At 35.4% G+C, this 27508-nt stretch overlaps 1 protein-coding gene across 1 annotated transcript in view; it reads right to left on the reverse strand.

The window, feature by feature from the left end:
* CWF19L2 (CWF19 like cell cycle control factor 2) overlaps positions 1-27508 on the reverse strand; it is a 107902-nt gene that overhangs the window by 23289 nt on the left and 57105 nt on the right. Inside the window, exons 11-13 of the mRNA XM_054592499.1 lie at positions 26461-26577; positions 23591-23728; positions 5032-5244 (exon numbers count right to left, since the gene is read on the reverse strand). Of these exons, the coding sequence (XP_054448474.1) occupies positions 5032-5244; positions 23591-23728; positions 26461-26577 (468 nt within the window). The remainder of the gene's footprint in view (positions 1-5031; positions 5245-23590; positions 23729-26460; positions 26578-27508) is intronic.

Here is a 27508-nt window from a genome sequence, read left to right on the forward strand (position 1 = left end):
ACAGGACCCGCACATGTGCTGCCTACAAGAGGCTCACCTCGGAACAAAGGACCTACACAGACTGAAAGTAAAAGCATGGAAAAAAATATTCCAAGCAAATGGACAGGAAAACAAAAAGCCGGGTAGCAATCCTTACATCAGACAAAATAGATTTCAAAACAAAGGCCATAAAAAGAGGCCCAGAAGAACACTTCATAATACTCAAAGAAAGAGTCGATCAAGAAGACATAAACATTGTAAACCTATATATGCACCCAAAATAGGAGCACCCAAATATATAAGGAAAATCTTGGAGGACTTCAAGAAAGGTATAGACAGCAACACACTGATAAAAGGGGGATTTTAACGCCCTACTGTCAAAAATGAATAATCTTCCGAACAAAATATCAACAAGGATATTGTGGAACTAAACAATTCATTACACCTAAAGGACTTAACTGACATATATAGAACTTTTCATCCCAAAGAAGCAAAATACACATTCTTTTCAAATGCACATAGAACTTTTTCAAAGATAGACCACATGATAGGACACAAAACAAGCCCCAACAAATTCAAGAAAACTGAAATAACAAGCATTTTCTTGGACCACAAGGGCTTGAAACGAGAAAATAACCTCAAGGAAAAATCTCAAAAACATTCAAACTCATGGAGACTGAATAACATGCTATTAAACAATGAATGTGTCAATAGTGAGATCAAAAAAGAAATCAAAAAGTTTCTGGAAACAAATGAAAATAAGCACACAACAGTCCAAAACCTATGGGGCGATGGCAGTCCTGAGAGCGAAGTTCATAGCAATACAGGCTTACCTAAAAAAGACAGAAACATTTCAAATAAAAGACCTAACACTACAACTTCAAGAACTGGAGAAACAACAGCAAACAAAGCCCAGAGCGAGTAGAAGGAAGGAATCAAGATCAGAGCAGGCATGAATGACATAGAGGCTAAAAGAACAATTCAAAGAATCGACAAATCCAGAAGCTGGTTCTTTGAAAAGATAAACAAAATACAAACCTTTAACCAGATTTAGCAAGAAAAAAGGGAGAATGCCGAAATAAATAACATTACAAATGAAGGAGGAGAAATTACAATTAATACCACAGAAATACAAGGATTTAAGAAACTACTACGAGAAATTATATGCCAAGAAATTTGAAAACCTCGATGAAATGGACAAATTTCAAAAAAATATGCCCTTCCAAAACTGAATAAAGAAGCAGCAGAAAGCCTGAACAGACAGATTACAGCTGGTGAAACTTAAGCAGCAATCAAAAAACTCTCAGCACACAAAAGCCCTGGACCAGACGATTTCACAGGAGAATTTTACAAAACACTAAAGGAAGAGCTAACCCCTTCTCAGACTATTTCAAAAAATCCAAGGAGAGAGAAGACTTCCAAACTCTTTCTATGAGGCCCACATCATCCTAAATCCAAAATCAGATAAAGACACAACCAAGAAAGAAAACTACAGGCCAATGTCGCTGATAAACACAGACACTAAAATCCTCAACAAAATACTGGCAAACTGCATCCAGCAATACATTAAAAAGATCATACACCATGATCAAGTGGGATTCATCTCAGGAATGAAAGAATGGTTCAATATTCACAAATCAATAAACATAATACATCATACAAACAAAAGGAAAGACAAAAGTCACATGATCATATCAATAGGTGCAGAAAAAGCATTTGATCAGGTACAGCATCCATTCATGATAAAAAAAAAAAAACCACTCAGCGAAGTGGGAATATAAGGGGCATACCTCAACATAAGAAAGGCCATATATGAAAAACCTCCAGCCAACATCATATTCAACGGGCAAAAACTAAAAGCTTTCCCACTAAGATTGGTAATAAGACAAGCTTGCCCACTTTCACTACTTGTATTCAACATAATATTGGAAGTCCTAGCCACAGCAATCAGACAAGAAAAAGAAATAAAGGCATCCAAATTAGAAAGGAGGAAATAAAACTCTCATTCTTTGCAGATGACATGATAATGTACATAAAAAAACCCTATAGACTCCCACCAAAAAACTACTCAACCTAATAAGTGAATTTGGTAAAAACAGCAGGATACAAAGTCAATATTCAGATATCGAAGGCATTTTTGTACACCAACAATGAAATATCAGAATCAGAAATCTGGAAAAAAATCCCATTTGCTATCGCAACAAGAAAAATAAAGTACCTAGGAATATACTTAACAAAGGAGTTAAAAGACCTGTACTCAGGAAACTACACAACACTGAAAAAAGAAATTAAGGAAGACACAAATAAATGGAAGCATAGTCCATGTTCATGGATTGGAAGAATTAACATCATCGAAATGTCCATACTACCCAAAGCAATTCATAGATTTAATGCAATCTCTATTAAAATACCAATAACATATTTCACAGATATAGAACAAACATTTCAAAAAGTTATATGGAACCATAAACAACCCCAAATAGCCGCAGCAATTTTGAGAAAGAAGAACAAAGCAAGAGGGATCACTAGCTGACACCAAAGTGTATTACAAAGCCACTATAATCAAAACAGTCTGGTGCTGGCATAAGAATATACATATAGATCAATGGAACAGAACAGAGAACCCATAAATAAACCCATGTCTCCATGGCCAAATAATATTTGACAAAGGGGGCAGAAGCATAAAGTAGAGTAAAAATAGCCCCTTCAACAAATGGTGTTGGGAGGGCTGGACAGCTACATGCAAAAAAAATGTAACTTGACCACCAACTTACAACATACACAAAAATAAACTAAATATTCATAAAAGACTTAAATATAAGTCCTGATGCCATAAAAGTCCTAGGGGAGAACATTGGCAAGAAACTCTTAGATATTCCACGCAGCAATATTTTCACTGATAAGTCCCCTAGTGCAAGGGACATAAAGGAAAGAATAAACAAGTGGGATTTCATCAAAATAAGAAGGTTCTACATGGCTAAAGAAAACATCAGCAAAATGAAAAGGGAACCAACCATATGGGTAAATATATTTGCCAATGATACCTCGGACAAGTGTTTGATCTCCAAAATATATAAAGAACTCACATGACTCCACTCCAGGAAGACAAACAATCCAATTAAAAAATGGGCAAAGGACCTGAACAGACACTTCTCCAAGAAGGACGTACACAGGGCCTAGAGACATGTGAAAAGATGCTTAGCACCACTAGCCATCAGAGAAATGTAAATTAAAACCATAATGAGATTACCAGTTCACACTGGTTAGAATGGCCACGATAAACAAATCAACAAACAGGTGCTGGCGAGGTTGTGGAGGAAAGGGAACCCTAGTACACTGTTGGTGGGAATGCAGACTGGTGCAGCCACTGTGGAAAACAGTTTGGAATATCTTCACAAAGCTAAAAATGGAACTGCCTTTGGACCCAGCAATTCGACTGCTGGGATTATACCCTAAAAATCCCAAAACACCAATTCAAAAGAACCTATGCACCCCAATGTTCATAGCAGCACAATTTACAATAGCCAAGCACTGGAAGCAACCTAAGTGTCCATCAGTAACTGAGTGGATCAAAAAACTATGGTACATTTACACAATGGAATACTACACAGTGGAAAGAAAGAAAGAACTACTACCCTTCACGACAGCATGGATGGAACTGGAGAGCATTATGCTAAGTGAAATAAGCCAGGGGGTGAATGACAAATACCATACAATGTCACCTATAAGCGCAACCTCATCAACAAAACAAACAAGCAAGAAAAATATAAGCAGCAACATTGAAAGAAAAAACAAACTGACAGTAACGAGAGGGAAGGAGGGGAAGGGTAATGGGGAAAAGAAAGGGAAGGGTCAAATCAAGGAACAAATCAAGGAACATGGAACAAACCAAGGACCGATGGACAAAGCCAAAGGGGGAAAGGATTGAGGGTGAGAGGTGGAGGTGGATGGGGCAGGGGAAAGTGGTGGCAGGAAGATGGAGACAAATGCATTTGAACAATTAAAAAAAAAGTGGAAAAGAAAAAGAAAAGAAACATAATAAAATAATAAATAAATAACAAAAACTTATGTGATATCATGGTGGTTTCCAAATCTAGCTTTTTATCAAAATTACCTAGTGAGCCCAACACAGAGATTCTGATACAGTATATCTCAGGTAAAGAATCTGCGCTTTTGACAAGTTTTCCCAGTGATTCTGATGCACCTGGTTCGTCTTTAGAACCAGGAAAGCTGGGGATGCACTCTGGATCCTTAGTTCTTGATTCCTTAGATGGTGTGTAAACTACAATCACAGTTACATTTATGGAACATTAGTAGCCACAAGGCCTATTCCTTTTTCTCCAGCCACACATTTTAAATGCTTTAGAGTTTGCATCTGATCATTTATTACTAGGAGGAGTTCCTTGGCTTCAACCCCACTCAAGCTAACACTCTATCATGAGGAGCCTCACTGCCTAACATTTTGCCAAGATCTGAGTGTGAAGACAGCCTCCAAGATAGCCCCAAAAGATCCCTGACTCCTAATACCGTTTTGTAGTCCTCTCTCAAATTTGTACCATGGTTCATCTGTGTGACAAGTAGCATTTGGCAGAAGTGAGGGTACGTTACTTTCAATAGAGGTTATAAAAGACTGCAGCCTCTGTCCTGGGTATGCTCTCTCAGATCCCTGTCTGAAGAAAACTATGTTGTGAGCAGTCCTACAGAAAGGCCCACGTGTCCTATGTTTCATTATTTCTGCCAACTGCTATGTGAGTGAGCTTGAAAGTGAATTCCCTAGTTGCTTCAATACGACTGTAGTCTTAGCTGACAACTTGAATGTGGAAGGTGGGGGGTCGATAAGGGAGGGGAGAGTAATGGGGGAAAAATGGGGACAAGTGTAATTGAATAACAATAAAAACTTTTTTTAAAAAATCAAAAGAAAAGAGAAGAAATATTTGAAACATAGAATAAGAGAAGACAGATTCATTAGGAATCTTACAAGAACGAAAAAAGAAGCAAATCTACCCACACCGTTCAACTGCTGCTTTAGAACAATAAATGTTATCTTCTTACCTTAATACCTATTGCAACAATAAGGTGCTTGGGAAACTGAGAGCTGTCAAAACAATACAGACATTTTTCCATTTGTGCAGCAAGACTCCGGTGTTCAGCAATAGCTTTTTTCCTCTGGTTCTCTTCCTCTTCACCAAAACGTTCTCTTTCAGCTGCTTTGGAGACAAACATGTCATCCAGAGTATAGTAGTCTCCATCTGTTTTTCCCATAAACTGAAAAACCAAAATAGTAGTGGGAGGTAGAAGGTAGTAGTTAAGATTTTATTGTACTATAGAATACTTAAGTAATATTTATAAGTTTTAGGATAAAAACTCGTATATTAAAAACAAGAGAAAAAGAAAACATGACTAAAATTTAAGCTTGACCTTCAAGGGACAATCCATCATCATCACCATCATCATCATCATCATCATCATCATCATCATCATCATCATCACAGTTAAAGTTTACTGAGTAATTACTACATACAATTCTATGTAAGTTGATTGTTTTCCATTCTTGTGAACGGGACCACTGTCATTTCCATTTAACAGATGAGAAATTGAACCACAGAGAATCACTTTCACGTTAAAATTAGCACATATTCTATACAGCACATGAAACATTTTTCAACTATATCTCTAGGTGCCTTCTCCACACCTCCCCCAATATAAAGTGTACCCAGGGTGATGCTTTTATAACACAAAACACAAATTTATGTTCCTGATTAAAATCCTCAAAGAGCTCTGCCTTATGATCAGAATCAAGTCCAAACTCCGGTTTAGTCTACTAAATCATACACACAGAAAGGCACAATAGTTAAAAGCTTGAACTCAATAGAAGGACCATGGTAAAATTCTATTGCCTACCTATATAACCTTGGGCAAGTTATTTAATCTCTCTGTTCTATCTGTCTATGCTTCATTTCCTCATTGTATAATGGTTATAACAATATTATCTGTCTAATAGGGTTATCTTACTTAATCCTCACAACACATGCCTGGCCCACAGTAAGGACTCATAAATGCGAGCCACTGTTATTAATACAAATCCGTTTGTGATGTGGAATTGATAACCTCTCCAATCACATTTGATCACATGCCTATGCAAACTCTATGGTCCAGCTACCCTATTTTTAGTCCCCAAAAGTATTGTTATGTTCAGGCTTTGCACATACCACTCTCTGACCGATTTTGCCATTCTACTCCTGCTCATATTTCAATCTGAGGCTTAGAGTTAGTTGTCACCTCCATGAAAAAGCTTTCCTAGATCTTCTAAGCTCCTTCAGTACTGTACTCCCATCAGTCTTATGACCACACTGTATCATAATTGCACATTAACTTGTGGTTTTACTTTCATTAGATTCAGTTCTAAGTTCTACTTAGCCTACTAAGCACCAAAAGGAGAACTACTACCTTTTATCACCAACTACAAAGCACTAGCAAGATGCTTGGATCTTAGCAGATATTTTAAAAGATTTGAAGAAAGCTGAAGTGGCTCTATTCATGTCAGAGAAAGTAGAACACAAAGCAAAGAATTCTGTGAAGGATAAGAAGGTCATTTCATAATGATAAAAGAGTCATACCATCAAGAAGACATAACAATCTTAAAGTTTATGTACCTAATAACAGAGTTTCGAAATATATGAAGCAAAACTTGACAGAACTGCAGGAGAAATATAAAAATCCACAACTATAGTCAGAAAATTAAACACCACTGTTTCAAAAATGTACAGAACAAGTAAAACATCACTAAGCACATAGAAGATTTGAAAAAACTATCAACAAAGTTGACCTAACACTGCTAGAAATTCTTTCCAACATCAGCGGAATACACATTCGTCTCAAGTGCACACAGGACATTTACCAAGATAGATGACATTCATGACCATAACACGTCTCGATAAATTTAAAAGGATTCAGGTAACATACATACGTACCCTGAATACAACTGAATTAAATTAGAATTCATAACATAACGATATTTGGAAAATTGCTAATAATTTGGATACTAAATAGCACACTTCCAAATAGTCCAGAGATCAACAACAGCAAAAAGAAAATTAAAGTATTTGGAACAGCAAAAAAAAAAAAACCACACACACACCCCATGTGAGAACATGTGGGACGCTGGCTAATGCGGTATTCCCTGGGACCATGAAAGCACTGAACGCCAGTATCAGAAAACAAGAAAATCCTCAAATGTCAACTTCTACCTTCAATAACTACAAAAAAAGAGAAATGGAACAAAATATAAACAGAAGAAAATTTCTAAACTATCACTGAGAGAATATGGTAAAAAGATTACTACTTAGGTATTTCCCAGAACACTTTAGCTTCCTTGTCCATCCTAGGAATTTATTTGTATCTTATTTATCTCCATATTAATCCTGGTATATCTCTTTATTCTTTTAGATTTATCTATTTATGTAAACTGCCCTAGCTTACAAATTATTATTTTAACATCAGACCTGTATCTCAACCATAATATATTACATTTTAAAAAATATCATAACTGATCTTTTTCATAGTAGTAAGCAACTATGTGCCAGGTAATAATATTAAAGTTAAGTACTCTCTCATTCAAATATCCCTACAACATAGGAACTGTCATTCTCCCTTGACATATTAAAAAGCTGAAGCTAAAAGAGACTATGTAACAATCAAAATCACACAGCTACTAAGAGACAGGGCAAGGAATCAAACACAGGTGACTCTAACTATAAAACTGAAGAGTGCCTGGTATTGTACATAGTGGGCCTCTCATGCTTAAGAAAACCATCTTTAAAAAAAGAGAGAATATACTCTGTAGAGTAATTTTTCATGCAGAATAGAGAATTTTAAGAAAAATTTCATCCAAAATAAACATACTCGATTGTAATAAGTATTTATCTTCTCTAAAAATATCAGTAGGAAAAGAATATGCACTTTCATATATATCTGAGCCTTCATGTACTATACAAACATTGTTATTAAAAATTAGTTCATGACTGATCATAGAATATTATTCAATATAAATAAAATTTTCTGTACATAGGAGACAGAATTTCTATTCTTTATATCTATGTTCATGGATATTGCCAAACTTTCTGACTTATTCACAGTGTTTGAATTAAACAGGGTATAGTCTTGCCAATTAAGTCTCAATGATTCTTCAACACAACTGAAATAAAATATCATACTCATCTATCCAAGAACAAAAACTGTAATTCCCTCCTCCTATATCATCTTCCTATATTTGGCAACAATAACCAACATTCTTTAAAAACACATTTTTTAATGGACAGATTGTTAACAGATTGTGGAGAATGTATTAAGTCTAAGAGGGAGGAAAGTAAAAAAAAAAAAATTGTGGGAGGAAGAGAGGTCAGATGACCACCAGTTAATGACCCAGTCCATTTAATTCTGTTCCCCATCATTCTGAGGTAGCTGGCTTGAAACAACACTGAACTGGCCTTTTCAAGATTTCATTACAAGTGCTGGCTAGGTGACAAATTCTGGGTCTAGGGCAGTGTCCTCCAGGATGAAGTATATGCCCTAAATTGGCAACCCAACTATGATGAGATCTCTCCCACAGCCAGGATTCACAGGTCTGGGAATCTAGGGGGAAAAACAGGAGTGAAGCACCTCACTATTGCCCCTCTGACTACTAGCAAATTTTTTGCTTCCCATCTATGTGACTTTAGGCCCTACTGGTCTAGAGGCCTTAGTTCTAAAGGGAGGAACACTTCTACCAAGGGTCACAAAAGTGACTCACTGAACTTGAAGCTGAGACTGCCACTTGGCTGCTTTGGCTCTTCATGCCACTGACAAAAGGGTAAAGAAGGGAACTGAGACTGCCCCTTGGCTGGATAAGTGATTCTGACTATCAAGGGCAATCTGGGTTGCTATTACACAACGGGGTAAAGGGAAGTGTATCTTGACTGTAGGAGATCTTTTGGGGTACCTCTTAGTATTCTTATGACCCATGATTAAAGTCAATAATAAACTACAACTCAATTAAGGCAGAACTGCCAATATATGGCCCAGACCTTCCACAGCTAAGCAGCTTTGAGGGCAAAGGGGATGTAGAATGGGTAACAGAAGAAAGCAGTTATAAAAACCAGCTAAAACCACATAAACAGTTTTGAAAATTAATATTATAATAGTTATAATGGCCCTTCAATATTTTATATGAATATGTGTATGTAAATATACATGTAAATATTAACCATTCTTTTTCTTCCCCTCTCTTATCCCCTAACCATCTTACACAGAATATATTAATAGTAGCTTTGTATACTATGCTGGGGAAAGGGCTGGCAAGCATTTGGTTGTACATGGGATAGTTATAACATGTTAGAAGCATGACTTCATTCTTTTCTTTATTTGGAGATTAAATGTAGTTTAAGGAGATGTACCAAGGTGACAAGGCATGGGTCGTGGTCACTGTCAATTTGACTCGTCTGTCATGCATTTACCACCAGAATTCCCTTATCTGTGTTATGGCTGGGGTAGGCAACAAAACAGATTCTTATAGGAGACTTGGGAGACTAGAAATGAAGCAGCAACACTGCATACACGGTCACTTTTCTGCAGCTCTCCCCTTGATATAAGGCAGCAGCTGCACTGCAACTGCTCCACCTTTCCTTCCATCCTCCTTCAGCTTCTCCAACTGTCAGGCCAGCTGTGTGCATTTAGCTCATGGCCTGGGCTATAGGATATCCATACCACCAAGGTCAGAGGCATAAGAATTGACACGGGTTTCTGTCCATCCTTGGCAGCTCCTGCTCATGCTTGTGGATTCCAACTTGTTCTCCTCCTTTTTACATTCGCTTTTCTCTCCAAAGTGCGCCTGCCCTCTGGACTTCAAGCTCCCACATCAGATACAAACACAAAAGCCTTAAAGAGACTGCTTAACCAGCTCCCACAATTTCACAAGGTCAAATCCCTGTCAGAAACCTGGGTCTATCTCTTAGTAGTTCTGTTTCTCTAATAGAAAGGTGACTGATGCAGATTTAACCTTCTAAAAATAACAGCAAGCTGCTTTTGTTCAAAGGCTCTGCTTGTACATTTTTTCAAGAATATTCCAGGAATAATATTTTTAATAGCATTAACCACTGTTCAAAAATAGTAGATAACAGTATTAAAATTCAGACATTTCAAATGTCAATTGTATACTCTGATGGTTGAAATATAATAATAAAGTAAAACCACTCCTTCTCTGCTTCAGTCTACTATCCCTCACAACCAAATCCAGCACTATTTTAGTCTATTCTGAAGGCAGTCAATCATCTTCCTTCTCGGGTCCTATGACCTACTTGCCATGTTATTACAGAAAACTCACTAAATTTTGCTAAAAGTTTCACTATAAGCTGATAAGCTCAACTGGCTCTTCGACACAAGTATCAAAACTTCCCACTTTCCACAGCGGCTGTCTAGGAGACCACCATTAAACTTCGGGCCCTCCACCAGCTCCCCTCTCACTCTCAGCAGATGGCCTCAAAGAGAATTAAAATCAGACAAGAGTTTCCTCATCTTCCTACCACACTACACCTGCAAACCATCCAGCAAACACAGCACTTGCACGTCTTCCCTCCTGCTATACTGGAAGGGCACATGTGCTCCTGTTTAAACTAATCCTGTCATCCATGCCCTGCACCCTACCCCTCTCTACATACTTTGGGCAGGATCCGACTCTCTACAGTCTGCTCAGGTATGCCACTCTAACCTCTCCCTCTTTTCCTTAATTACTGACTGCCCTTTCTTTCCCTTGCCATCAATCTTCCAAACCAGAATTTAAGTATTTAAGCATGTTAAAGAATATTCTGTCCTACACATTCCTTTGGAATACATATCACAATCACAAGCTAAACCTCTTAAAATATATTTTCAAGGTAAGAGAAAGCAGGATCTTATTAAATAGTGACGCATAATTGGTAAAAACGTGGGAGATATCAAATTATGACTCATGTTTAGAATACAACTATTACTGTGAACTGGTAGAGTAAGTCCTGAACAGCCAAATTTCCAAATAGCTAATGGATTACCATTTAAGTATAAAAACATTTCTTACTGTAGTTATTTTGAAAGGAAGTGTTCCCAGTGTTATAAATTTCCCTGCCTTTTAAAACACAGTATATGGAACATAATTTAATCTTTCCCTGACAACACAGGATAGTGATTGGGACAATTACTATAATGTGTCGTAACTCCAGAACTGCCTTCTGGAAGGCTGGCTGCTGCTTCTCGAGCTATATCAAGTAAGACGTGCTTGGTTTGTTAGTTATTTGCCTCCATTCTTCCATCTTATTCTTTGCTCTCAATATTGAGTCAGCTGTCAGTTTCACTGCCGTAAGCATTTCCTGTGGCAATCTGTTTCCCCACTTTTAATTTGCTGCTTTTATTATACTTTTGTCAAAAACTGGATAACCAAGTACATTAGCATTACATACACCATATTTTGCCAACCCATGTTTTAGGCCCAAACTTTCAGGGAAAAAACCTTTCATTTCAATATCTTAATTGAATTTTTATTTATATTTAGATAACTTGTGTTTTTTTTAATTACCAAAGAATTTTAGCATTTTTGAACATATTATGGTACAAGAAATTTTATGTAACAAATCATTACAAAACACAAGAACAGATACAAGTTATTTCAGGTCCTACCCATGTACAATGTGCACTCTTATTTTTCCCTCAAAAATTTGGGCAAAAACTGCGCATTATACATGGCAAAAATAGTAATAAATATTTGGGTTCCTAAGGCACCTTCTCCAAGTAATCCATAAGTAGTTGTTATATTTAGAGTAAAACTTTTAAAAAGCTAGTCTACAATCTATTAATATTTGATTAGCATTAAGAGGAGAACACAAAATGCTGTGTTTTAATCCTCACCTGAGGATATATTTACTGATTTTAAAGAGAAAGAGAAAGGGAGGGATAGAGACAGAGATGTGAGAGAGGAACGCTGACTGGTTGCCTCCTATACATGTCCCGACCAGGGACAGAACCTATAACTTAGGTATGCGCCCTGACTGGAGATCAAACCCACAAACTTTCAATGTTCACGATGACACTTCAACCAACTGAACTACCCAGCCAGGGCACAAAATGCTGTATTTTAAAACCATGACATATTATAGGGGAAAAAAATCCACATGCCTGGTTTATTATTTGGTCAATAATGACATTTTACCTAGAAGCGACTTTTTGAATCCTGTTTCTCCTACTACCAATTGCCATTTATATATTGTAGCATTTGGATACTGAAATATTCACTACAATTTGTTAGAGGAATAAAATAAGGAAACTGATTCTATACATTTGTTAAGATTATTTAAAACCCAAAGACTAACAAGGAATTATTTTCCAAAGTGGAAACTAAAGCCAACTGGAAAAGACAAAGAAGAGCAAATGATGTATTAACAACATTACTGAGTTGTGATTCTGGTCTTCACCTTACACATTCTTACTATGTGAAGTACCACATTACCTAGCTTTTTTACAAATAATTAAAACCCTCATAGTTCATAAAGAACCAGCATCATTATCAACTACTTATTGATGAATACTACTTTTCAAATATCAGCTTTATGAAATGACTAAAAATATAACCATGTTCCAGTTATGAATAACTACCAAGAAGCATACAATCTTTTGATGCACTGACTGCTGACGATTTAATAACTATTAAGTTTAAGTTTTAGTTGAGATAAAAATCTCAAATGAAATACATCCTACTATAGCAACTCTCAACTGAAAAATTCTTTCTAAAATTTATCTCATGTTAAATCATGTACCACTGCAATGCCAGAAAGTCAGCAGCTAAGTAGATAATGCCAAAGGGATCATAATTTTAGGTACTATCAAAGTCTGTTTTTTAAAAAAAGTAAAAAAAAACAACAGAATTCCATTTATCATATTAAAATCTGATGGGTAACCTAGCAAATCATTTACTTTCAAATGATTAAATCCTGAAGTTTATTTGTTATCTTTGTTCCTCACAAAACACATGAGAATTAAAACTAACTTGTTAGAAATGTAAGCTTTTACGGCACAAGAATGGGTCACTCTTCCATGAAGAAAACAATCACACACACAAATTATCATGCCCTAGAAAAGAGAAGGCAGCACTGCTGTTGAATCACAGAATTAAGAAAACCTCATCTTAAACACAGAACATGTAAGTGGATATTTCTGATGCCAGAAGTGGCATAAGAGATCCGACCGATCAAAAAGCAAAATAAGGGCAGTTTTTAATTTCACATTCTCTTATTATCCATGTAAGTAAAAATAAACTTTAATGTTAGCTTTTACAAACAACTGGCAATGTTTTTAATTAGAATATATCCATGTCTAAAAGACCTGAGAACATTATAAATAACGCCTGTCATCCTTGATTTGCTGTATAGTTTAACATTTCTGTACAACACCTTCAAAAAAACTATTCAAAAAGGTTTGTTCACATTTTTTAAAATTGGTATTGCATAATTTTAGGTTTACTTTTCCAGTGTTTCCAACTATGGCTTTATTGGGTCATGTATATTGTGTCAACTGGGATAATAGGTATTAGGGGTAGAACTCAAGAATATTCTCCAAAATGGTATTATTGGCTTATGTTTAATTCCATGTATTAGATATTCAAATTAAGGTTTGGGTTACAGACAAATGTTTATTTTTTTTTAAAAGGGTGCTATTAAAATCTTACTAGTCTTATTCACACAGCTTAATAGTTAATATATTCTCATCATGCTATTTGTTAAGCATTTGAGCTTCCAAATATATCTCTATTTTTGAAATTTAAAAATATATATTCAATTCTTGATTCTGTGTACTACAAATTACCCACACATTCCAGGGAAACTGTCCTGTTATCTGACTATCCCTATGACCATACCTCTTCTACCTGATAAAACTTGAAAAACTATTTCTCTGCAGTTCAGTGGTATGACCACTTCTAAATTTTTAGAAATGTAGAAAAGGTTGACAACAAAATGGTCAACAATGATAAGAGATGTAAGACTGTGTTTTTAATATAGTATTGTTATAAAATCAAAACAGGTATTATTGAGAAAAACAAAATACCTGAATTTTCTATGCAATTTATTACGGTATTTTTGCACTCAACTTCAAGTCTCAAGTATGTGATTCTAGACAGCAAATACGTATTTGCTTATTAGCAAATAAAAAAATAAAAAAATACGTATTTGCTAAGGTCTCTAATAGATAGTTAGAATATAATGGTGAGCAAAACAAACATAATCCTCAAAATATAGAACTTATACAGTGGTGGGAAAGAAAGACATTAACTAAAGGGTTGCTCAGCAAAAAAAGTCAAATTAGAGCTATGATGGCAATTTGAAATCCTAATAGAGGGAACTGACACAAAGAAGTGAAAGACGCTTCCTTGAAAGAGTAATGATAAAGGTGAGATATGTATGAATAGAAAGAGTCAACTAGATGGAAGGTGGTAAAGGACCGCAGAAACATCATGAGCAAAGAGTTTGTGGCAGTAGAGGGTAAAGCATATTTGAGGGATTAAGTGAAAATCAGCTTGGCTGGAACCAAGAAAGCAAAGCAAAGCAAACAAGATTCAAGATGAGGCTAGAGAGGTAGAGAGCAGGCCACTCAAGGTCTTGTTAGGCCATGTTAAAAAATCTGGTCTTTAATTTAATACAAACCAAATGCCATTTGAAATGTCTTAATATAGAGGCCAACGTATCAGATTATGCATACATTTTGGGGGGAAAAAATTACTCTGCCTTCAGTGAGGAAGAGTTAAAAAAAGAATTGGAAAACGATAAGAAATGCCAGCAAACCAGTTACAAGGCTATTTGCATACACCTGGTGCAGCAATGGGAATAAAGAGAAGCAGAGTGATTGGGAGTAGGAGGAGGGCAAGCTTGGTGACAGCTTTGATGTGGAAAATGAGGGAGACAGAGGTGTCACTGATAAATCCTGACTTTCTGATCCAGGCTAGACAGTAGCATCATCTACAGATACAGTAAAAAATTTGAAAAGGAACCGGGTTCAGGAAAGGGATATGTGACCATAGACAACATACTGAGTATCTCTGAGCACCAGTTTCTGTTTATTAAATGGGGTTAATGATACCAAGGCTGTCAGATAATTGTAAGCATCGATATATGCAAAGAGCCTGATATATAAAGCAAGCCCTCAAAAAACAGTAGTTTTATTCTCTCCTAGAGCAGTGTTCTCAACTGGGGGTGCCTTTCTTAGCAGGCGACATTTGGCAATATCTGGAGACATTTCCAGTTGTCACAGCATGGGGTGGGTGTGGATGCTATTGGCATCTACTGAGTAGAGGGCAGGGATGCTGCTAAACATTATATAATAAACAGACAGTTCTCCCACAACAGTGTTAGCCAGCCCAAAATATCAATAATGCCACAGCTGAGAAACTCTATTCCAGAAGGCTTCTGATCACAGGGAAATACACAAGGTGGGCAAAAGTAGGTTTACAGTTGTGAGTTTATTTTTGTATTATTATTTATTAATTATTGTATTATTTTGCATGCAAAAATAAAACATAAAGGACTTAGGTTCTAGTATATATTATGGAAATATGTACTTTGTATTTTAAAGACTACTTCCATCAGAAAATATATCAAGTGCTGAGTGTCACAAATTCAGTAAAATTAAAATGAAAATAAAAATAAAACAGAAACACAAGCATCTTTTATTAGAAAATAAAATCTTGTTTTCTTAACAATTTAAGGTAAAACTCTAATTACTTTGAGTCCTTCTCTTTCCTATTCTTTTCTTGTACCTTCCATTTTCCCTCCCCTTCAGTCCATTTTTACCACACTACCAGTACAAAAAGTAAAAAATTACTGCCCACGGTGCTAACAAAATTAAATGAGGAAAGATGTATATAGATCTCACGAAGATGTGCCTAAGTTTACGTTGCCAAGGAAACACTGACGTCTTAGATTTTAAATTTATATTTAAAGAATGTTGGAGTCAATAGATTGTATTTTAAGAAAGAGCAAAGCACACACCACTTATTCCCAAGTACCAACAAATGACACATGGAAATTGTACAAAGACAGTTAAATTTGGGCAACAATCAACAACTATCCATTAACCTGAGTCATCTGAAAGGCAGTACTGTTTAATGAAAAAAAAAACTGGACTGGGAGTTAAGGGTTGAGGCTTCTGGTACGGGCTTTTGCAACTCATTAGCTATGTGAACTTGGGAAAGTTACTTAACCTTGCATAAGGGATTTAATTCTCTTAGAGTCTTAGTTTAATCATTAGTAAAATGTGGAGGGTTAAGCAAGACTAGTAAAGTCCCTTTCTAGAATTAAATATTCTTTAGTTTTATGACTTTGAAGGAAGAAACTTCCAAAAAGTTACTATATATTTTCTTTTAAGAAGTCATAATAAATACAGTCATCCATACTTTAAGATACATATATACTACATGATAATAGGTGAACTTACCCTTTTTTGCCAGGATATGTTTTTATTTTTATTTTTCACTAGTTATATTGTCAACACTCAGAAAAAATACAGAAAGGATTTTAAAATACCACCAACCATAAAGACCCTATCCAAATACAAAAGTACAATCAAGTTTATATTTGACATGAGCCAGCTTTCTTAACCTGGTCATAAGAAAGAGATGCTATTAAAAATTTAGTGGTAAAATATGACTGCAAAGTGAGCATAAGCTGAGTTTCAGAATTACCAAAAAAAAAAATGGACAATAAAAATGAAGTAAGTATAATACAAAAGGACAGAACTGAATATGAACCATAAGTAGTATTTTTCTGTAAAACCAGAAATATTTCCTTCTTCCGAGTTTAGGTTAGGGTAACCTGGTGTTGCTCTCAGAAGACTTTCCACTTGTCTTTGACAGTAGTTTTCACATCTATAATTAATTCACATCTATAATTACTGGATTCATTTCTCATAATCATTTATTAAATGCTTCTTTTTCCTCACTAGCCTACAAGTTCCTTAAAGGCAAGGATCATGTCTTCCTAATGGACCAGTGTATCTCCAGTAGAACATCTCACACACTGAATTAATTAATCAATTAATAGCTGTTGATTAAATAAACAAATAAACAGGAACTTGATCTATATCAACTATTCCTGACTTGGGTTACTTCTCCCAAGGCTTCTTAAGATCAATTTTAAGGGTAACTACTAAGTAAAGGAATTACCCAAATTCAAAGACATTTGCGATAAAAATATGTAACATTTAGATATTCTATGCCACAGATTGACAGACCATGGTGTACAGGCCAAATCAGGGCAGCCACCTGTTTTTGTAAATAAAGTTTTGTTGGAATATAGCCACACAACTCATTTGTATACTGCCTACAGCTGCTTTTATGGCACAATCGCAGAGCTAGTAGTTGCAACAGAAGACTGAAAATACTTACTATTTAACCACTTAGGGAAAAGCATGCCAACCTCTATCATAGATCAATGCCTTTTAACTATTGAGCTCTTGTGGTGATTTCAAGAAAGTATTTAACATATGTAAATTATACACCAATGATATTACTATCTCTAAACATTCAGTAACAGCTACATTAGTTTATAAACTTTTAAGAATGAAGGGATAAAGCACGGTATTAATAGAAATGGCCGATATCCCAAATAAGTTGTTTTTATAATCTTTTAGCATATTTTAAATTTTTAGCAGAGCTAATTTTAATTATTAAACATACAAAACAAATTGCTACTATGTTACTGTTAATTATGAGCCATGATGAACAAAAAACACAATGCCAAATTAACATTTCTTCTATAGTAATCTGTAACTCCATTAGTTCTTCTAGATATAGGGGTAGAGACAGGCATTACTTTTTGTATTTCAAAATAAAAGTTTATTCTTTTCTATAAGAAATTACCTAACATAATTCAAGCCAACCCTCTTCCTTTTGCTACCATATACAAATCAACCTTTAGCCAAAAAAGAGAAGACATGATAAAGTTAAAACAACTGACTGTAAGAGGGTACAATAGGACGGCACCTGCTTCATTTCTTTAGCTGCTTCAACAAAATTCACAACTCCATTAAATAATACATAGAAAACAACTTCTATGCTCAGAATAAAACAACGTGTTTTTCAAAATATTAATACCACTACTACAAATTCAACAATACATAACTTGGTCAATCAATCTTTTTTAAATCTGAATTCTATGTGTATCAGTTACACACTTCAAAGTTTGTCCAGTTTGTGGATTTACTTATTGCTATCAGTTCTGGCTGATTTCTGCCAATTATTAGGCAATGTCTAAATCATTTAAAAAGAAGTATCTATTTATGAATAGTGTAAAAACTGAATGGAAGATAGGAAAAAAAATATTTAATGAGTGCATACTATTCATCCTAGGAAGACTTCTTATAAATTCATTTAATAAGGTTGATTTCACGTGAGTGCTTAATCCACAACATCATTTTATAGAATCAGGACATAATTTTGTAAGTCAAAAATTTCCGTTGCAGTTAATATAGAATGAGAATAAAATTTTTAAGGGTCCAATACCATTGATAAAAAATTTTTCCAGCTGTATTGAGATATAACTGAAATATAACATTGTGTAAGTTTAAGATGTACAATGTGACGATATGACATGTACATACTGTAAAATGTTTATTACAAAAAGGCTCATTAACATATTCTTTACCTTATATGATTACCATGTTGCTTTAAGACTATTAAAACTCTACTCTTAGAGCAACTTTCAAGTATATAACACAGTACGGTTAACTACAGTCACTATGCTGTACATTAGATATCCTTAACATATTCATCTTATAACTGAAAGTTTTTATCTTTCGACCAGTATCTGCTCTATTCCCCAACCTCTCAGCCCTAGCAACCACCATTCTACTCTGCTTCTATGAGTTCGGTATTTTTAGATTGCACATATACATGAGATCATATACTATTCATGTTTCACTGTCTGACTTCTTTCATTTACCATGATGCCCTTCAAGGTCCATCAGTTTTGTCACAAATGGCAAGATTTCCTTGTTTTGTTATATTAATATATGTACATAAACATATATGTATCTATATACATATATACACACACACATTTTCTTTATCCATTCATCTGTTGGTGGACACTTAGGTTATTGGTATGTCTGGCCTATTGTGAAAAATGCTGCAATTAATATGGAGGTGCAGATGTTATCTTCTCTGTATATATATCCAGAAGTGGAATTGGTGGATTATATGGTAGGTCTAGTTTTAATTTTTTGAGGAGCCTCCATACTGTTTTCCACAGCAGTTGCACAAATTTAAATTCATACAAACAGCGCACAGAGTTCCTTTTTCTCCATATATCCTCAGCAGTGTTTGTCTCTTCTCTTTTTAATAACAGCCATTCTAAAAGGTGTGAGATATCTCATTCTGGTTTTGATTTGTATTTCCTTGATGATTAGTAATGTTGAACATCTTTTCACATACTTATTAGACATTTTATAAGTCAGCTTTACAAAAATTTGTCTATTCAAGTCCTCTGTCCATTTTAAAATGGATTATTTGGTTTTTTTGCTATTGAGTTGTATGAGTCCTTTATATATTTTGGATCTTAATCCTTTATTGGAGAGATAGTTTGCAACTATTTTCTCCCATTCAGTAGACTGCCTTTACATTTTGTTGATAGTTTCTTTTACTGTGCAGACTCTTTTTAGTTTGATGTAGTCCAACTTGTTGATTTTTGTTTTGCTTGCTTGCACTATTGGTGTCATAGAGAAAAATTCACTATCAAACTGATATCAAGGAGATTTTTCCCTGTTTTCTTTCTTTTTAGTTAGATGTAGCCAAACTTGGTTTCTGTTTTTGTTGCTGTGCTTTTGGTATCATATTAAAAAAACTCATTGCCAAACTGACATCAAGGAGCTTTTTCCCTATGTTTTCTTCTACAAGTTTTATGGTTTTGGGTCTTACATTTAAGTGCTTAATCCATCTCAAGTTAATTTTTGTAATAAGTGTAAGATAGATATCCAATTTCATTCTTTTGCATGTGGATATCCAGTTTCCCCAAAATCATTTTCTGAGATTATCCTTTCTCCATCCAGTATTCTTAGCTCCACTGTCAAATATTAGTTGACCATATATAGGTCATATATATTTACTTCTAGTCTCTCAATTCTGTTCCACTGTTTTATGTGTCTGTTTTTATGCCAATGCCATGTTTGGATTACTAAAACTTTGTATTATAGTTTAAAATAAGAAAGTGTGATGCCTCCAGGTTTCTTCTTTCTCAAGATTTCTTTGGCTATTCAGAGTCTTTTGCTGCTTCATACAAATTTTAGAATTGTTGTTACTGTCTGTAAAAAATGTAAGGGGAATTTTGTTATTGATATTGTATTGTATCCTACGGATGGCTTTGGATGGTTTGGAAATTTTACCAGTACTAACTCTTCTAATCCATGTATATGGGATATCTATTTATTTCTGTCTTCAATTTCTTTTGTTAATATCTTATAGTTTTTAGTGTATATATCATTCACCTCCTTGTTAAATTTATTCCTAAGTATTTTATTGTTCATGTTATTGTAAACAATATTGTTTTATCTCTTTTTCAGATAGTTCATCATTAGTGTCTACAAATGCAACTGACTTTTGTATGTTGAGTTTGTGTCCTGAAATTTTATTCAAACGTTTATTAGTTTTAACAGCTTTCTGGCAAAGTCTTTAGGGTTTTCTATATCCAAGATTATAACATCAGCAGAGAAAATGTTATTTCTTCTTTCCCAATATGGATGTATTTTATCTCTCACAAGAAGCTGACAGTTACTCAACACCTCTTTGCTGTCTCCTCTGGCTTCTGAAATACAACACCCTCAGTTTTCCTTCTCCCTCCCTCCTTCCTCAATCTCATTTGTTGAGTCCCTTTTATCCTCCTCCAGACAGGGCTCCAGGGCTCAGTCTTCACTCTTTTCTCATTAATAATTTCTTAAGTCCTGCCGAGAAAGTGGCTACCCCCAAAATTGGGGAGACAGGAAGGTGGGTACAAAGAATCCCAGTTCCTCCATGCAGAAACCAGTGGTTCTTCAGGAAGCAGTGCCAAGGTAGATGACCAGCTGCTGGTGGCTCAGTGTGGACAAGTCTGAGAGTTAAAAATTTCTGGGAGAACCCAGTTATAGGACCCTCCACCCCATCTCTTGTAAATTTTACCTCTAGGATCTCTACCAGGTCCTTAGTAATGATTAGGAAGAAATCCACTCCTGCTTCCAGGAGAAAAGGAACCATTCTAAAATATACCAGATCATTCTGTTCTCTTTTCCAAGGCCCGCCCTCAGAAGAAACTATTTTACTGAAGCTTAGCCGGCTGGGGTTTTATCAGAGCCTAACCTACCTTTAGAAAGGGAAACACCCAAGTCCAGCCTTCTCTAGCCATCCTATCCCAACTAAGCAGGGAAAACACTAAGGAAAACTGGTGAAGTGCATAGTCCAGGGGCACAGGCTCACCAAGAGCAGACAGATAATGCAAGCAGAGAGACAGAAACTGTCAGAAAGAACATAAAGAAATGTTAGAGATTAAAATTTAAAAACCCACTGTAACAGAAATGAAGGATGCCTTTGATGGGTTTATTAGTAAAGTGGACACAGCTGAGGAAAGACTCTCTGAGGGTGCAGACAGGGCAATATAAACTTCCAGAACTGAAAAGCAGAGAGAAAACAAAGACTGAAAAACAAAACAAAACGATATACAAGACCTGTGGGACAACTATAAACATAAACCAGATTGTGCCACGGTCCTAGTAAAAAACCTTCAAATAGCTTCCCATCATTTAAACAAAAACAAAAGTCCTTACGCCATGGCCTGCATGACATTACATGATCTGACTCCTGCTATGTCTCCCATCTCATCTTCTATTTTCCTTTACCTTTCCCCCCTACTGCCAGTTACATGTGTCATCTTACTGTCTTTTAATGCTCTTCAAGTTTATCTCTGATTCAGATATTTTACATTTCCTGTTTCTTCTGCATGACTATTCTTCCCCTATATAGTCAGATGGACCACTTCCTCACTTTGTTCAGAGTCTGCTGAAATTTCACCTCCAAAAGACCTTCAATCAACACTCTACTGAATATACCACCCTATCTCCTTCCATTGTGCTTTACTCCCTAAAAATAAAATTTCTACTTTGTGATAATTATGCTATATTTTATATCATGCATTTGTTCGTTTTCTGTGTCATCCTCCTGAGGGGAGGAACTCTGATTAACCACTTCTCCACACACAGCACAAATTAAGCGTTCAATAAACAACTGATGAATATAAAAGACTAGTGCAATTTTTAACAAGTGTTTATCTTGCGTATAAACCTAAATGGACTATGATGATTACTAAAACTATATTTAATTCAGACTTACTCATAAAGTGATCTGTCCCATTTCTGAGAAAACATTCATAAAAATGTCTTTATTTCTGCATTGCATTTCCAGACCCCAGGCAATTTCTAGTATATCCACCAAATTTTTTTTAAAAAAGCAAAATGATCCATGCTACCCTGAAGATCCTACACAATTTTCAGTGATGGGAAGAATGACCATTTCTATTTAAACCCAAGATTGTTTTACTCCTCCCACTGACACATCCACACTCACATACCTTACATGCCTTTATTCCAGTTTTAAGTGAATTTTTTTCATCAGGTAATATGTTCACATAGTCTGAAACAGTTTTTTTAAAAGTCTGAAAAAGTACAGTACAAAGTCTCCCTCCTATCCTTCAGATACCTGGTTCAAACTTCTATCACCACAAAGTAAACACTGGTATCATAAAGCAGGGATGGGCAAATTTTTTCTGTAAAGGACCAGATGGTAAATATTACCAGTTTTGTAGGCTATTAAAGTCTGTCACAACTATTCAACCCAGCCATTATAGACAATATGTAACTAAATGTGCATAATTGTATTCCAATAAAACTATATTGGCAAATACAGTCAGTGAGTTGAATTTTTCCAGTGGGGTAAAACCTTACAGAGCTAAGTTAAATATTTCTTTTATAAAAAACTTTAGCGGCAGTGCTTGGGAAGGACTGCAATGGAACAGACTGCAACAAAAAATGCTATATGAAACAAAACATTCATGCTACCACCCATACTTATATATTAATATACATTTTCATGTAAAAATAAAACTTTTATATAAATAGATAATATTCCAAGATGTCTTCTCTATAATCTATAATATATTATACCAAATACACTCCTGTGGCATAATTATGAAGAACTGGAGGAACATTATCACAAAACAGACTGGTAACCTAACAGCAGCACACTGTCAACATTAAACTCTGGCCTAAAACTTACCTGTAAGTGGTAGATCAAATATATAATTAACATTTTGAAGGAATACATTAAAAAACTAAACCAGAGTTCATATTTAAAAACAAACTAAATCCTAAATATATATTTCCCAATCAAATCAATTCCAAAATGCATGTTCCTAATGTCTTACACAGGTTTTAATTTAATAAAATTAACTAGGATTAGAAAGAACCAGCTCTGTCTGAAAAGTAGATCATTGCTAGATTGGATAACCAGCTTTCCAAAATTCAAAGGTATCCTAGAAATATCTCTTACCTTAGATGCCATTCTCATAAAAAGTCTGTTTTGACTTTCTGCTGTTCCCATCTTTTCGTTCTTGACTAAATCATTTAGGCTTAGCTTATCATCATCATGAAAGTATCTGACCCTTTCTTTTTCCTCATGGGTTGAAGCCTATGACAAAAGCAACATTAACTTAGTGAAATCGCAAGCACTTTCTGAATGCATTTTAATGAACTGCCTAGAAATCTGTTATTAAATGTGCAAATCCCACTATGTATCATAATCTTACCTTGTTGTTAATTCCTATTCTACTTGTTTCCATGTGGAAGGATTTCTATTAGAATAACACTCCCTATTTTTCTGCCCCTTTCCTTTCTTCTTCCCATCATTATTTACAAATGAAAAAACAAAGGCTAGGAAGGATTAAGTCTTTTGCTGAAGGACAAATAGAGAGCAAGTCAGGAAACTACGCTATAAAGCTTTGTCCTTCTGATTCCAAATCACATCCGTATTTGAAAACTATACATAGAGCATACAATTTAAGTAAAAAGGAACTGGGAACTGTGTTTTTTAAACCTCTTCTCAATAACAGGTCATTAGATTATATTGTTCAAAAAAAAAAACCGAAAAATTCATGCCCTGGGAAGGTGGCATGACATTATCAGATTTCTGAGTTTTGGGGAAAAGGGAGAATAATTGTATCCCTTCCGTCCCCTCAATTCTTCTCCTCCTTGTAGTAAAAATTCCCTACCACTGTGGAAGGAAGTCTGCAGTTATCCACAAATCAAGTAAGCATATGGAAAACAGAGGAGAAGTATTAGCAAAATCCACTTCAAACAGCTCTATCAGAAACAATGCTGATACTCTGATTCTTAACTAAATCAATCCTGTGTTTTCCTACCAGACGGTTCCATTCCTACCTGTGAAAAATAAAAGTGCTATTTATTTCCTCCCAAATCAAATCCCCCCAATACTATTGTCACATTTCCTTAAACAAGTAAAACCTGTTAACTTCTTTGAAATCTTTGGAACCACATTCCCAATATTCTTTCCCAAGTATTTCTGTCTTCACTAGCTTAAATCTCATATTCCCTGACTTCAATCACTCTCTGGCTCCAGATCCTTAATTTCTGGCCCTATTATCCTTAAATTATACTCAAAAAGCAAACCTCAATCTTGAATAAATGTGTCTACCCTCTTTATTCCTATGCCTAGATTGTTTGGTAGCAGACAACTGAAAAAGAGCTCTCAATACTCTCTGCAATGCAACTATGGATCCCTAGTGAGTTCTAGCACTTCATACAGTTCAAACCTTTCCGATTTTCCTGCTGCATCCTCCCTCCAAACCCCTAATCCCTCCCACTTCATTCAAATAGCTATCGCTTCCAGGCCTATTTGCTGAATGAGGTCATTACTATCTCTAGCAGCACAGGCACTCAACAAGCAAATAAAACATATGACAGAAAAATTCTGAATGAAGTAATCTTTTGTGGATTAAACCACTACTTGTATGATCTTATAAATTAAAAAATAAAACCTAATTTGCAAAGACTGAACACACTGTTTTTGCCATCTCAAGAGCCTCAAGGCAGTGCTAAAAATGAATTGCTACAGCTGAAAGATGGAAAAGAAAATTAGATTTATAAAAATCACAGCAACTATACATCATTAAGACATTACTGGTTTTCAAAACTTCTGGCCAAGATGTTGGCATAGGTAGGTAACACTTTGCAACCTTGCACGACCAAAGGGGGGACAACAGCAAATTTAAAAACAAAAAATAACCAGATTTACCAGAAAACTGAACTGTTTGGAAGTCCAACAACCAAGGAGTTAAAGAAAAAACATGGGTCCTGACTGGTAGGAGGGGCAGAGACAGGCAGCCAGGATGGAGAGGACACTCAGCAAGGTGATGGCTGGAGAACTGGGTGGGGAAGGCAGTGGCTAGCAGACCAGGCAGTCCCACATTTGCATGTGGATAAACCGGAACAGCTAGGGGAATGAGACTGACTGCACAATCAGGGTTCCAGTGCAGGAAAAGAAAGCCTCAAAACCTGTGTCTATAAAAACCTGCAGGGTTTGCAGCAGCGGGAAAAACCCCCAGTCTCAGGAGAGTTCATCAGAGAGACCCATAGGGTCCTAGAATGTACACAAACCTACCCACCCACGCATCAGCACTAGAAGGGCCCAATCTGCTTGTGGGTAGTGGGAAAAGTGACTGAAAGCTGGTAGAGAGGAGTTCATCACCACCATATGAAATGTTCAAGGGACTTACGTAAGAAAAAGATGAAGATCAAAAACCATGAACAGTAAAATGACAACAAACTCACAACTCTCAACAACTGAACCTAAAAACAAAAACAAACTAAGCAAACAACTAGAACAGGAACAGAATCACAGAAATGGAGATGGGGGGAAGGAGAGGGGGGAGAATTGGGGAAATGGTAAAGGGAATAAGAAACATAAATAGCAGGTACAAAATAGACGGGGGGAGATTAAGAATAACATAAGAAATGGAGAAGCCAAAAAAAAAAGGACATTACTGTGCATGGATATCCCACCACCAGGTGTCACACCAGCTAACACAGCTAACAGGTCTGGGAAATCAAGTTTTCATAAAAGCTATGGAAAGTATATATAGAAATAATATTAAAAAAATGTAAACTAAAATTAAAATTGCCTTAAAAATGTTCACAGTTAATTGAAAACTGTAGTTGAATTAGATTCCATTTTATAAAAGGCAAAGGGATCTAACTAAGAATAAAGGCAATACCATAATCTACTGCCTTCTAATATTTGCATTGTGCAGCAACTTTTCAGAAAATAATCTGTAGTCCAATGAAAAGAAAACCCGAGAAGAAGAAAAAGGAATTCTGAAGAAACAAGACATGTGTTACATATACCATTTGTCTCTTCCTTCTTCTTCCTTTAGATTCCAGAGGTTCTCCTGGCGTGTTCACAGGCCAGACTCTTCCTGACTGGTCGGTTCTGACAAGAATCACTTCTTGCTGGTCTTCATCCTATGGAAAGATTTAGAGATAACTTTCAAAATTACTGCGGAGAGCATTGAAGGTTTATATTTAATAACGTCAAGGATATAAAAGCATAAAAATGATTTAGCTTTTACATAATATTATGGATTATCTTAAATCTCCTAGACTTCTGTTACCCACTATAATGTAATATGATCATTATCTTTTTAGGGAAAGATTTCCAAAGTTTATTTTATTGGTTTTTTTTAAAGGAATCATAGAAGCAAATTCAAATAAGGTGACTGTCTAGACAATATTTAAAGATGACAAAGAACCAATATTCAAACAGACACTGTAGGAGAGGGTCTATCACTTATGCAGCAGACAGCATGGTTAATCAATGTGTCTTCAATTTTTAAAAATCCTAGAATCCAATTATACAAAATAAAGCAACGAAATGATAAAACAAGCTTTTTATATCAGCCACTCTGCACAACTGTTAAGTCAGCTACTCCACACAACTTTTTTCCACTTACAGTTCTGAAATGCTTTTCAAATTTCCTGAATCTTGGGAAGAAGTTATATCTCACACTCTCAATCCATAATCTTTTTCCTACAAATTTTTAGCCAAATACATTCATGCCTGGTACAGTGTAGAATAAGAGTAAACTTTATTCTATGATGAAGGAGAGTGTTATTGGAAAGGTTTTAATAAGGGACTACATAAAGACTATTAGTAAACTACTTTATTAAAAATCAAGTTGAAACATGACAAAGTAAATTACTCTCATTTCAATTTTCTTCTTAATCTCATATTCACACACAATATTAAGTGTACAGTAAAAGTTATCACTACTTTTCTTCTTCAATTAATTAATGAAGTGTCATATTTTAAAGGGCATCTCTCTACTCACTCTCTTACTGGATAACAGAGATAGGCAAAAGACTATCATCTGGTTTCTAAATTTATATTACTGCT

This window comes from Pteronotus mesoamericanus, unplaced genomic scaffold (assembly GCF_021234165.1).
Source record: "Pteronotus mesoamericanus isolate MK-2021 breed Mesoamerican mustached bat unplaced genomic scaffold, CSHL_Meso_final scaffold_36, whole genome shotgun sequence".
NCBI lineage: Eukaryota > Metazoa > Chordata > Mammalia > Chiroptera > Mormoopidae > Pteronotus > Pteronotus mesoamericanus.